General features: G+C 38.6%; 1 protein-coding gene across 1 annotated transcript; it reads left to right on the forward strand.

Annotated features, from left to right (window-relative positions):
- Positions 1–4761: 4761 nt before the first annotated feature.
- Positions 4762–13338, forward strand: LOC142143029 (GTP cyclohydrolase 1-like). Its single transcript, XM_075200749.1, has 6 exons — positions 4762–5191; positions 8254–8363; positions 9600–9655; positions 10481–10512; positions 10943–11027; positions 12921–13338. The coding sequence occupies exons 1-6, from the start codon at positions 4918–4920 to the stop codon at positions 13045–13047; spliced, it is 684 nt and encodes a 227-aa protein (XP_075056850.1). The 5' UTR covers positions 4762–4917; the 3' UTR covers positions 13048–13338.
- Positions 13339–14949: the final 1611 nt, after the last annotated feature.

A 14949-nucleotide genomic window follows, 5' to 3' on the forward strand; every position in this document is an offset into this window, starting at 1 on the left:
ATGCAGCTGGTTTTAGACAGTTACTTCTGTCCCTGTTACCAAATTCCATCATGACACCATAATACTAGGAAAGCTATTCCTCACCTCTACCAGAGCTACCTGCGAGGTGGCGTAGGTTATCGTGGTCGTACAAGCAGAAGTCAGGAACTGTGCGGGCAGATAAAGTACAAAATCAGGAGGCAGAAAATGGTCAACAAGCCATGGGTCAATCCGGAGATTTCCCTGGTAAATTAAAAAACACCTGTAATCAAGGCAAAGTTAAATGGGGGTAGGGACTGATGGGAGCTAGCATAACTTATATCTATATCTTATAACTATCTACCTAACTAACATAACTTATATCTATATCTTATAACTATCTACATAACTAACATAACTTATATCTATATCTTATAACTATCTACATAACTAACATAACTTAAAACTATATCTTATAACTATCTACATAACTAACATAACTTATAACTATATCTTATAACTATCTACATAACTATCATAGCTTATAATGGTTTCTGCTTAGTTCTCATCTGCTCTGTACAGCGCAGCGCAATTACTGGCGCTATATAATTAGCTGCTGCAGATGAGGATGATGACAGGGACGTGCAGGAGATGCGGTCTGTGGCTGGAAAAATTTCTGGACTTTACCGCTATTTTCCAACAGCTTGTAGGAGATTTCAGCTGCTACCACAATAATACAATTTGCCCTGTCACCAACTGAAGCTGGAGGTGGTAAGAAAGTGGAATTCCACCCATTGCATTCTTAAGTGAATGGAGGAACAGCGAAAGGCCATCCACGCTTACTCTACACCCCATGGGAAAAAGGGGGAATGTTTTTTAATCCAGCGCAGTGGAGAATAATTTCACTGTTATTTATGGTCCTGCGAGTAATATAAAAAGTCTACTGTAAAGTGAGTTCAGCACAGCTACCTTGATTCCCTTAATTTTGGAGAAAAAATTGTGAATATCAGACCGGTAGATCAAGTACTTCATTCGCTTCGCCTGGATCTAAGAGTTATCAACATTTTTAAATGTGATCACTAAATTTTGGCGACTGTGCTTGACCCTAGGTTTAAGAGTTATGTGTTATATTTATTTCCAAATGACACATATCTAAGAGATGCAATGAGTTGCTGGTCAGCCAGTTGACAGCTCAAGTGGTACATGACACCCTAAGGTATACTCCTTCAGTTTCTATTGTGAGTGCAGCTAGGAAAAAATTAGCTTTACCAAGAGACCCAGTGGTGGTGATACCTGAGTCTGCACAACATTTCAACATCTGCTCTGGTCTAAAAGAATTGCCCCAAAACCGTGACAGCTTTGGCTTAATATGTACTACTAATTCCATGAGAAAGTCCTTTGCTGGCAATTACATCAAAGAACAGAGACTTCTGTAATATAGATTTACAGCATGGAATAATTAATATTGTGTGAGCAACAATGATGTACACACTGATGAGGATGAGAATGGAGACTGTAGATTGCAGGTGCTGGGATGTAGCTGAGAGAAGGAAGCTAGCTAGTTTTTTCTCCAATTTCCTCTAGATCTACTACCTCAGTACATAATATCATTGTGCTCTTGTACTTTTCTTCCTTTGAAGAATGTTACCTCCTGTACCTTGTTAAAAAACCCTTCATAATTATATATTTCAAAGTTTCTATTATGTCCCTCCTTTCCCTTTTGTTTCTGTGTAGGTAATGACACTGAGACTGAAGAGTGACAAGAACACTGTTGTTAACCCTTCTGATTCTCTGTGAGCTCTGTGAACAACAATGCCAGCCTATTACATTCTCATTCTCCTATTTCTGGGTGAGCTCTGGCACAGTACAATGTGACTGAAGACTTGGAAGAACACTGCCAACACTTCTCTTTCACTTGCATTAATAACGCTGCCTAACTGCACTGGAGACTGCTAAGAACCCTGCTACCCCTTCAGTGTCTCTCTGTGAAATGGCGCTAGATCGCGGTGGAGGGCGGTATTTATACATTCTAAAACCCGCGAGATTCGAGATCTGACGACGACACAATGACATTTTGCCTTGTTTTGGAATCTGAATAGGTGCGAGAGTACCGAGCCAGCTCGGCTCGGTCCTCGGATTCCAGACGTTCGGGCGGGTTCGGTTCTCGGGGAACTGAGCCCTTCCATCTCTACCAGTAATACACTACATACAGGCATCCTCTTGTCCTCACTTGTCATCCTATCTGCTCTATTCACCAGTAAACAAACACTCATCAGTAATCTAATGCTCTCCGGTATCCCTCTTGTCTTGAAGCCTAAATTATTTCTCTTCCAAATACCTCTCATCAGTAATCCCATGATCACCAGCTCCTTTACTATCTCACATACCCGTATTCATGAGATCACCAGCATCCCTCCTCTTCTACACACACCATAATCCTGTGATCTTCAGCATCCCTCCTCTTCTACACACACCATAATCCTGTGATCTTCAGCATCCCTTCTCTTCTACACACACCATAATCCTGTGATCTCCATCATCCCTCCTCTTCTACACACACCATAAACCTGTGATCACAAGCATCTCTCCTCTTCTACACACACCATAATCCTGTGATCACAAGCATCCCTTCTCTTCTACACACACCATAATCCTGTGATCTTCAGCATCCCTCCTCTTCTACAGACACCATAATCCTGTGATCTCCATCATTCCTCCTCTTCTACACATATCGTAATCCTGTGATCATCAGTATCCCTCCTCTTCTACACATACCGTAATCCTGTGATCACCAGTATCCCTCCTCTTCTACACATATCGTAATCCTGTGATCACCAGTATCCCTCCTCTTCTACACACACCGTAATCATGTGATCACCAGCATCCCTCCTCTTCTACACACACCGTAATCCTGTGATCACCAGTATCCCTCCTCTTCTACACACACTGTAATCCTGTGATCACCAGCATCCCTCCTCTTCTACACACAGCGTAATCCTGTGATCACCAGCATCTCTCCTCTTGTACACACACCGTAATGCTGTGATCACCAGCATCCCTCCTCTTCTACACACACCGTAATCCTGTGATCACCAGCATCTCTCCTCTTGTACACACACCATAATCCTGTGATCACCAGCATCCCTCCTCTTCTACACACACTGTAATCATGTGATCACCAGCAGCTCTCCTCTTCTACACACACCGTAATCCTGTGATCTCCATCACCCATCCTCTTCTACACACACCATAATCCTGTGATCACCAGCAGCTCTCCTCTTACACATGCTAGTAATCATGTGATCCCCAGCACCCTTACTGTCTCACAGACAAGTAAATATGTGATCACCAGCAAATGTCCTATTCACATATCAGTAATCCTGTGATCACCAGCACCCTTACTATCTCCCATACCAGTAATTATGGGACCACCAGCACCCTTCCTTTACCACATACCTGTAATCGTGTGATCACCAGCACACCTCCTATTATATTGACTGTAATTCATGTATCATCCTTCTGTATCGTCAGCTTCTCTCTAGTGAGGCTAGTTTTGGGGGCTACAGCCTCTGGGTCTCCACAACAAAAACCATCACTCCCAGGTCCTGATTATAGGTTCAGTCCGCCCTAGGCCAGTACACCCACAGCAGTCCTTCATCTTCCACGACAAGCTAAAGGTAGAAATGAACTTGTCCTTTATTTACTATCTGACTGCCTTCACCCCCACCAATGTTTACGTTCGCCTGTTGACGAACTCAGCTCCATTTGGCTTTTTAATCCGCTCTCTGCAGTCTTTGTCACTCATTTCGTTTTCATTAAAATCAGAACCATATAGCGGAAGAGGAGTGAGAGAGCACTACTTAGAATGAAGACATTAAGGTGGAGGGGGGCTGATGCGCCTGTCGCTGTCTCTCCTACCCGCTTATCCCGTCTGAGGATGACTCATTGTCTTCAGCCTATATCATCATTTAACGATCTTTACATCAAGATTAAGACCTTACTACATGTTTCTTTCAAGTTTTCTTTTTAGTTTGGAGAACAACTATTCTCTTAAATTTTAAAATTAATTTCAGTTTATATCTCCTTTTGTCGCAATTTTGCACCAACAAACATATTGTGCCCCCCAAAAGCCTTGTGCCCTATCCTGTAGCCTAGTCAGCCTATTGGATAATCAGGCCCTGATCACTGCCTTGCAGGCGTCCCTGGTGAAAACTTGGGTTCCTGTTATTAGCTAGCCACATCTGTGAAAATTAAATAAACTTGAATAACCTGAATACGCTCCTATTATTTTAAACACTACCTTCCCCGACTAAACTGGATTATCACCTTTGTTTTTACCATTAACCCCTATACAGCATTATCCACTGACGGAGCTGCGCAACTATAAGTGCTACCTTTATTGGCCAACGGAGGTCATATATTACACTCCATTTTCTTGTTTAGGTCCTAAAAATCTGCCTTTTCCTAATCTTCACATAATCGCGGTTAATACATCTACTATGGTAACTTATACTCTGATTCATAGTAAATCTGCTAGTGGTTGGAGCATGTAAATGTTCCAATGTCTGCTACACGTACATCATCAGCACATAAACTGCAGAGTCTGTATGAACAGAGAATGAATGAAAGGACATTTGGCTGGTAAGGCTCATCAGGAAGCGCAGCATAGCTAACCTGTTTATCAGACACCCTCTTCCTTACAATCCATGTGCATCAGTCATCTGTACTCTATAGCCTCAGGGAGCAGAGGCCACGCTGCTGGAAAAGAATACTGTAGTGTAACACTTGACAGCAGTAACGTCATCAGAGATTGGCCTTGGTGATAGGTGTTGTATAAATACAGGAGGCTCCTTGGATGAATCCAGTCACTGACTGTCAGAAGTCATTGACCCATCAGTGCTATTCTGACTGTTTTCTGCAATCATTAATCCCTGAGGGCTGCAAAGAACCGTATTCAACATGAACAACCACATGAACGGAGAAGTCAACTGCAATTACATATCCGGCTATAATAATGGCACCATTGAGGTGAAAAAGGCTTTGGTGCAGCAAACTGTTGACCAATGCAAGGAGCAACATGATGAGGGCAAGATGCTGGCTATACAGAATGCTTATACCACCATCCTCAGGGAGCTGGGGGAGAAGCCAGACAGGGAAGGATTGCTGAAGACCCCGCTGAGAGCTGCCAAAGCGATGCAGTATTTTACCAAAGGCTATCAGGAGAATGTTCATGGTAAGTTCATTTCTGAAATTAGTAAATACTGAATTCTGTCCAACAACTATACATTTATGCCTAATTTGTCATTTAAAGCGCAGCGTCAAATCTCTCCAAACTGAAGTAATTCATTATATAAGTAGTACGTACAGGATGTCACATGGGCACTTTCATCACTCAACAAGCGTCCCAAAAACCGCTCTCTCTTTGGGGTCTATTTATGACCCTTCGTTTTTTGACTTCATACTTTTCAATCCTTATCTCCTTGATAAGGATTGAAAAGTAACGGCTATGTATTAAAAAAACTTCTCAGGGACAGCAGTGCCGATAACCTGCTGTCCCTGAGAAGTGACTCACCTGATCATCGCAGTCTTTTCTCATTTTTCAAGGCTGCGGTGATCTTCTCTTTTTTTTTTTTTTTGTTAGTGCGCATGCACCGACCGAATAGTTGGTGCATGCGCAGTAACATCCTGGCCGGCAAACTGCAGGATGATTGACAGGGAGGGATCACATGATCCCTCCACACATGCGCTGTCCAGCTCTGCTCTTCAGAGCAGAACTGGACAGCGCGAAAGTTTTCAGATATGTTAATGTACACCAGTTTCAGATGGCGCCAGCTTCAGATGGCGTACATTAACATGTAAAAAAAGAGAAAAGTTTCTCTAGTTGAACTTTCATACATAGCGGTTCTGAGCACTTCCCATACACTGTTATGGGGAGTGCTCAGAAAACCGATAGGAAATGCAAAGCAGCAGATATCTGAGATATCTGCTGCGATGCTTCAATGCTACATAGTGATTTCACGGTACTGTTGTTTTCGGGGGTTTACCACAGGAAAAATGCTTGGTAAATAGACCCCTTTGAAATCCATTCTATTTCAGCTGTCCTTTCACACAGGGCATCAATAAGTGCTCGTTACAAGCTGTGAGGTTCAAAAGCTCTGTGCTTTTTCCAGAGAATATAAATAAACATGAAGGGGTATATTTACTAAACGGCGGGTTTGAAAAAGTGGAGATGTTGCATATAGCAACCAATCAGATTCTAGCTGTCATTTATTTACTACACTCTACAAAATGACAGCTAGAATCTGATTGGTTGCTATAGGCAACATCTCCACTTTTTTCAGTTTAATAAATAAATAAATAAACACTTCACATACTTGAAAAGTGCTGGCATTAAAAACACCGGTGTGTCACTACCCTTAGACTGTCCTGGAATTATTAATATTTTATAAAAAAAATTCCTGTGTTTTTTTGGGAGTCTTCCCTACTGTATCACAACAACATCATGGTATATGTATTAGCTTTTTAAAGGCATAGTACATTTAAGAAACATTATTAATAGTTTTAATAAATAATTTTTTTAATGAATGACTTTTAGTAAGAATTTTAAAAAAGATGTCTTTTCGTGTTAATGAATATATATAATGAATATATATCACAGCTGTTCAGATGAATTCCAAACATTTAAATTTATGTTTTTTTTGTTTTGCTGCCTTAGGTTTAAAAAACCCAACATTTAAACTTATCAATGTCTCTACTCTGCTGCAGCACTAAGGGTTAACTATATTCCAGAGTGTCTGTACTCATTGCTGTCCGCCACATTCTATTGTAATAAATATGGGAATGGAGGGGAATTAAAGAGCACATACTAACATATTTTCTACTATCTAAATACAGCCCACAGGAAACAACAAATTTATATGAGAAGAAGGCAACTGAAAAGCTCATAACAATTTGCAAAACATTTTATTATACAGTTATTCATGTCTACTTAATAACTAGTTATACAACATTTTTCAATTAACAAGCTCCCTACTATTATGCTTTAAATGCCAGAAAAATATACACATCAAAATACATGGTGAGGGTACATATTATTAAAAGAATACCTCCCAACTTCTGATGTTGAGGAATTGGGACGATATCCACATGGGCTCAGTTCATGTCCCACCTGGAGAGTGTTCATCGCTTCCTCCCCCCCAAGTCAACTTCATTGCCACGTTCACCAGTGGCAGGTGTGCATGGCACTTTTCACAAATTGCGCCTGCCTGCGCTTGCACTGTGGCATGGTTTTTTAATGCCGCCTGCTCCGTTTCTGTGTGTTAAAAGGTTGCCAATGGGATAAAAATTGTGTATATACCCGATAGCAGATCACAAGAGTATTTTGAAAATACCCCAGCCCCACTCCATTCACTTCAATGCAGACATTCACTTACATGAGGATTTGGGGGAGGGAGGTGGCATGATGACCATGTTTCTCGGTATTTATTTATTACCAGAGCTTTCCCATTCATTTCAATGGCCCATTCATTTCAATGAGGGCACTACATAAAGTACTGTTTTTGCGCATGTAGTGCCAGAATCCCCACTGAAATGAATGTACCATTGAAACGAATGAGAAAGGCTCTGTAATATTTGATAAGGCTTCCATTCTTATTTACAAACGTATGCTAAAGAATTTCAATGTGGTGAGTGCATATAGGGGGCAAATATTTATCTGACTTATATGGAAATGCATAGCATTTCACATGCTGTTTGCACTTGCATTTTTTGTTGCAAATGCAATGCCAGTGGGTAAGGGGCCTAAGACAGAAGAAAACCAAATAATGCTTGCAGTCCATTATTTACAAATGGGGAATAGAGGTAGTAGGCCCACACTTTGGTCATATTTATATGTGTAGCGTTTCACACGCTTTAAACATCAACAACTGTCGTTAATTGGAATAACCATGAACAATTCTAAACATAGTTCATACTTATGTAGTGTATGATGGCCGATGCTTATACCTAGCTTTATAGTGTACTGGGAATAGGACATAGAAGTATATTGATCCTCTTTTGCAAGATGTTCCAAAAATAATAGAGAATGAATTTGGATTTCTAAAATGCATTGTATCCCGCATGGCAGAAGTGCTCTATAAGCATAAAGATATCATCCCTTCTACTGTCGTCTATGAAAATACTCAGGATAAATAATTTCCATAGACAACAATGAGACATGTAGTCTATAAGAAAACAGTGACAATTACATAACTTGAAAATATAACAAATATGATATGTATATTTTTATGGTTTTAGATATGCTCAACAATGCCATATTTGATGAAAACCATGATGAAATTGTCATTGTGAAAGATATTGACGTTTTTTCACTCTGTGAACATCACTTGGTACCGTTTTTTGGCAAGGTATGTAACAAAACCATTAAACAAAGCATAAACAAATATTCATACAAATCAAGCATGCAGGTATGAACAGTGGTGCAGAGATAAAGAAATAAAAGGGGAAAATATATATATATATATATATATATATAAAACAAAGTTTAGTATATTATGTTGGATTAAATATAAATGAACCTTGAAATCTTTTCAGTAAAAAATAAAATGCAAAGTTACAATGATATTTTTTTTTTATTTTTTTTTTATGGTGGAACATCTGCCTCTGCCTGTTGGGCTAGAACCCAGTTAAGATGGCTACGCATACATTAATTCGGTTGCATAATGCAATAATGTTTTATTGTTATGCTGAAAGTCCCATACAATCAAATTTAAATGCCAATAGACAGCAAATTTCCTGGTAAGGAAATTCTCTTATGAAAATTATAAAATTACAATGTGTGTATTGTAATTGTTTGATTTGACCTATACGCCTCTGCGTATGTTCATGAAAAAAATTTAATCATATTGGCAATCAGCGGGGAGAACAGTACATACATAAAACAGGGACATACAAGGCAGACAAAATAAATGCAGACATGAAAACAAAGGGTATGGAGGACCCTGCTCATTAGAGAGCTTACATTCTAAGTGGAAGAGGGTACAGCTGAAACAAGAGGAGCGAGTGTGGCTCAGAGTGGAGATTGGGACAATTGTGAGGGTGCATTAGTGTCAGTAGTATCAGCAGGAGTTGGGTAAGCTCTAAAAAAGAGATTGGTTTTCGGAGAGCACCTAAAAATTTGAAGGCTGTGGCAGAGTCTGATTGAGCGTGGTAGGGAATTCCATAACTGGGGAGCAGCACAGGAGAAGTCTTGTAGACAAGAGTGAGAGGTGGTTACCAGAAATGAGACAAGGCGCAGGTCAGAGGTAGATCTAAGAGGGTGGGAGAAAGATTTAGATTCTGGGGGTATAAATTTATATATTTATAGATAAGAAGCTGAATGGCACAGTAAGATAACAGTACTCTCTGTCAGCTCTACACTACAATAAATTCACAACTGTTTTAAAGGAATAAAAGCACACACATTAACATCATTTGTTACCAATTGTCCAAAAACCTACAAGATGAAAAAATATTTTGCAAATATTTTACATACATTTTTTAAACTTAACCCTGAGATTGTTTCTGTATATTAAAAAGTATAGCATGATACAGATCGATTGTTAAAAAGTTAAAATATTTTCTTTCTTTTTTTGTATTTTTAGGTTCACATTGGCTATTTACCAAATAGAAAAGTTGTTGGACTGAGCAAACTGGCGAGGTAACTCATTAACAACAAATAGAATACAATATAGCGCTTATACGAATATAACAGAAATGCATCCAATGTCTGGTGATTCAGTTTCTGTACCTTTGTGTTTCTATTGAAATATACTTACCCCCTGCCCGGCACCACTACTTTTTGGCTGTGTGAACCTCGATCAGTGGTAAGCCCTAAGATAGCCCTGGGGATCACAGGACAACCTATGTATCACAAAACACACAGATTTATCACAAAACAGGCTAGATCTGCTACTTGGCCCAAGAGCTTTCAGCTTCACTGCAATTGTAAGATGACCGCACACACAGGGTGATAATGTTCCTCTTCCAAATGCACTTATTGCCATGGGGCCTCATACCCAATATTGGTTTCAATATGGCATTGTGTCGCCCCCTATAGTTTGGTCGCGAGATAACAGCACACACAGAGGATAACGGTTCTCCTGCATCCCGTCCACTTCCCAGTGGACTGGGCAGGATGGGGACCTCCATGGCGTGATCGATTGGCAGCGCCCTGCCCCCTTGTACTTTTTTTCACTTACTCTCTAGGATCTCCCAGAGTGAAGGCATAAAAGTAGGCAGCTATGCCTAAAACAAATCTTTTTAACGTATTTTCAGCCTTCTCAGACGGATTTACGGTAAAATATCTTGGCATAGGATACTGTGTGTAGGGGATATGAATCCAAACCAAATATGCTTCTGAACATACCTGATTTCCGTACAATAAAAAGATTAACAAACAATGTTGTGCTAAACTTGTGATATATACAACAATAATGGTAAAACTATAAAAGTGTTGCTAACTGTGCATTTTCCCCCCCCCCAGAATTGTTGAAATCTTCAGCCGGAGACTACAAGGTTTGTACACGTGGTTTATAATTATTATTTATTACTTCTGGAATGTACATACAAAAGTGACATATCATAGGAATAGGATTGTTGGTAATTGAGATTCTCTCTCTCTCTCTCTCTATACACACACACTCCTAAAACATGTACATTGACCTTGTAAATTTAGTAAATATACCCCCAGGTTTCTATACTATTTTTTCACGTTATGGGGTATATTTACTAAACTGCGGCGTTGAAAAAGTGGAGATGTTGCCTATAGCAACCAATCAGATTCTAGTTATCATTTATTTAGTATATTCTACAAAATGACAGCTAGAATCTGATTGATTGCTATAGGCAACATATCCACTTTTTCAAAGCCGCATTTTAGTAAATGTACCCGTGTCCTGTTTTGATCATCAAGCAAACAATAATAAAACATTGTATTTATTTACAGTTCAAGAGCGTCTCACAAAACAAATTGCCCTAGCAATTAACGAAGCCCTGGGACCGATGGGAGTAGCTGTTGTTATGGAAGCATCGTAAGTAACGTCTTTTAAAGAACAAAAAACGAGTATATCCATATATACATATCATCAGTGAGTTAACGCAAAATGTAATCACTGTTACCTTTACACTGGGTGAGGCAATTAAATAGATAAAACTAAACTTAATGACAAATCCACTCTAAAGTTCTGCAAGGAGAATCTGCTCTTCAGTGCCACCCTACACAATTGATTTTCCTAATGAGGTGTCACACTAATTTATAGAATGCACAGTTTATAGGGAACAGTAGATAGAGTGTGGTATAAAAGGCCAATAAAACAACAGACTGCATCAGTTATACTAATTATTATTTCTACATTAAATTACTGAATTATTTCCCTCTAAAAACAGGTTGTTCCTCTCCCTTGTCAGCATCTGCCAGGTCCAGCAGTGCATCACAAAGCACATTTAATAAGAACCAATGTTTCCTCATGTCCCAATTGCTTGTATATATTGACTAAGCAAAGAGCTGCTCTCAGACAGCTGTATAACCTGTGTATAACAACTTACATTAATATGTAATCTGTGGTGTAACATACACCATGATTAATCTTAATACAGATTTTAAATGAGTTACAATGATACATAAATGATAATTACCTCCCAGAACACAAAGCAGCGCTCTTAGGGGTAAATGTATCAAGCTGAGAGTTTTCTGGCGGGTTTGAAAAACCAATCAGATTCTAGCTATCATTTATTTAGTACATTCTACAAAATGATAGCTAGAATCTGATTGGTTGCTATAGGCAACATCTCCACTTTTCAAACCCGCCGGAAAACTCTCAGCTTGATACATTTACCCCTTAGAGTCTTACTAATGGGACCAGAGTAACACATTTTCTGTACCACAGTTGCAACAGTTCTGTGCTGTTGCACTTCTGTTCCTGTATACCTATGAGGACATCACTATAATGCTTGTTCCGTGGAGAGGATCAGGGGGTTAAAAATATTGCAGGACAGTTGGTATAAATGGTGCAAAATAAAAAAAAAAAACATTTTCTTAATAGAACATTTCTACACCAAAGACACTTTTAGAAATGTATCTTATATAAAGATAAAGTCATGCTAACTATCTGTTGCAGAACTGTTATTATGTACAGTTTACATTTTTGTCCTATTCGTTTTCAGCAAGTCTTCCTGTAGTTTAAAGTGTACTAGTCTCTTACTCAGTGGAGCAGGGCTGGATTATCCATTAGGCAAAATAGGCTCCCTAAGGCTCTGTAGCCATGGAGGGTACCAGATTACTGTAACTCATATTTAGGTGTTTTCTTTTGGACAAACCAAGAGGAAAAGGGCCCCAAACCAGTGTCTTGACTAAGACCCCATCGGGTTTTAATCGGTCTCTGCAGAGTAGCCAGCCACTTTGTGGGATGAACGGATGAACCACTGTTTAGAATGCAGCCAATCAAATCATTCTCTACCTCATGTCACAGTGATGTCATGCGTTCCTAGGAACTTGACAGGATGAATAATTGGTTCTGCATCTTGTACATAATAATGATGAGTGATTGGCCAGTCAACAAGAGCAATTATAAAAGTTACAATCTATTTAACACCATGTTAACACCTACCAATATTTTAATAGTTATCAATATTCACTAAAAAAACCTATCAGCCTCATTTGCATACAAACTCAGTCAATTAAACAGCTTAATATTTAATAGTTCCGCCACTTGTAAAAACATATAAAAGTTGGAAATTCCAGGTAACTGATGACACTGAATATAAGCAGGAATATGTATCTCTTAGGGGTATATATTCTAGTTATCATTTATTTAGTACATTCTACAAAATGACAGCAAGAATCTGATTGGTTGTTATAGGCAACATCTCCACTTTTTCAAACCTGCAGTTTAGTAAATATATCCCCTGGTTGTGATTCCCCCTAGGCACATGTGTATGGTAATGAGAGGCGTCCAGAAGATTAACAGCAGAACAGTTACTAGTACAATGCATGGAATATTCCGAGATGACCCCAAGACAAGAGAAGAATTCCTCTCCCTGATCAAACAATAGCCGGCAGCCACTTGTGTATTGTACTAAGCACAATCTGTAAGATTCAGTATGCCTTACCAAATGGTGCTCAACATTTCTTTGTTTTCTGTATAAAAAAATTACTAACATTGTTTCATTGCCTTGATAGTTTGTGTCAGTGACTGATTATGTCTTTTCTAGATTTAAACAATAACTGCCGACTACTTGAATGCATAGTATTGTATTTAAAACAATAAATGTAAAATGAGTGATTCTTTAACAAACAGTGGCTAACATGTAATTCTTTTGTGTCTTGTTTTTATCTTTAAAAAATAAATAGATAATATTGTGTCATTTCCTTAATAATCTGCGTCAGTGATTCTTCCTTTATTAGATTTTAACATTTATGAGATTTACTAAATTGTCTTGCCTAAGTTGGGTCTAAGAAAGACTTTGCAAACCTTACAGAACAGACAAAATAAAACACTTCTTTACATAACAGTAAAGTTGTTTATATAATACAATATATTGAAAAAGCAGAAGCAATGTATATTACTGAAATGTTGCATTTACCAGCGAATAACCCCCCTAGATTGGAAAATCTAGAAAATCTAGATAGTAAGCATATATTAACAGTATCAAACATAATTAATCTATTAACAGTAAGAACCAAATGAAGTCAAACATAATTAATCTATTCAGGACTACAGTCCCTTTCCCCCTTGTTATGAGTCTGCAAATAAATTATGCATGCAGATTATTGCGCTTTTTAGTCTAACGTATAGATCTTTAGGTAGGATTTTCTCCTTTGCCCTATGGTGTCTGCATGACTTTGTGCAGGAGGGTTTACACTATCTACAAACGTATTATCATTTTTTTTTCACTGGAAACATACTCAGCAAAAATAATTATTATAGAATTATTATATATATATATATATATATATATATATATATATATATATATATATATTTCTCTTCATATTTACTTTTAATAACACCTGTGGTAGCTGTCATGTATTGGCTCCGGAAACATTAGCCTCAGACTCAAAGCTGCCCCTAGTAGGCATGTTGTAGTTTTAACCATTAGAATGTTTGCTTTCATGGTGCTTAGCAATATTTATTGAACTATACATCTCCATACAGTACATACTTATTCACCATCCTATAAAAATGGGTTCAGAGGTAAAGGATAATGACAATATGGGGGTAAATGTATCAATATGCGGGTTCTTCAACACCCGCATGTTCAGCCTCTTCCGCGATTAAATTTCAAGCGTCGCTGCATTGTAAAGGGTTAACTTCCCTTTACAATGCAGCGCCGCTTGAAATTTAATCGCGGAAGAGGCTGAACACGCGGGTGTTGAAGAACCCGCATATTGATACATTTACCCCATAGTGTTTATCTGTGACCATTTGAGATTGAAAGAGGACGGTGGACGGTATGAAAGTTGATAGAGATTTATTCAAAAAGTTTCACTGCTACAATAAAAGCAGAAGTTGGTTCCACAAAGTATAAGTGCACCATACTTTGTTGTTTGAGAGGAATGTTAATTATCAGTATCTGATGGGCCACTATTGCCATTGGAGGCACTGTCCTGGGGCACCTCTTGGTAAATTAGCTCTCAATTTAAAAACACACGTATGACCCAATATTGGGACTCTCATTGTCTAGAGTTAGGACCACCCTATTAGCAGAAGCGCCTTGACGGGTTGGGTACCATTTGACAATGGTGGCAATTGCGAAACTGTGTATACCTAAAAAAAAAAATGTGATTTCAATAATGTCTACAGAAAGAAAATAATGACTTACAATGAAAATGATAGCCGATATGTAGATAGCCGATATCCTTATGCTACATCCCGATTGCTGTCAATGCCGGCAGTTTAAATTTATGTCCCTGTTCATAGCCACAGTGATATCTCTGTATTTTGTGTAGGACTT

The sequence above is a fragment of the Mixophyes fleayi genome, chromosome 3 (assembly GCF_038048845.1).
Source record: "Mixophyes fleayi isolate aMixFle1 chromosome 3, aMixFle1.hap1, whole genome shotgun sequence".
NCBI lineage: Eukaryota > Metazoa > Chordata > Amphibia > Anura > Limnodynastidae > Mixophyes > Mixophyes fleayi.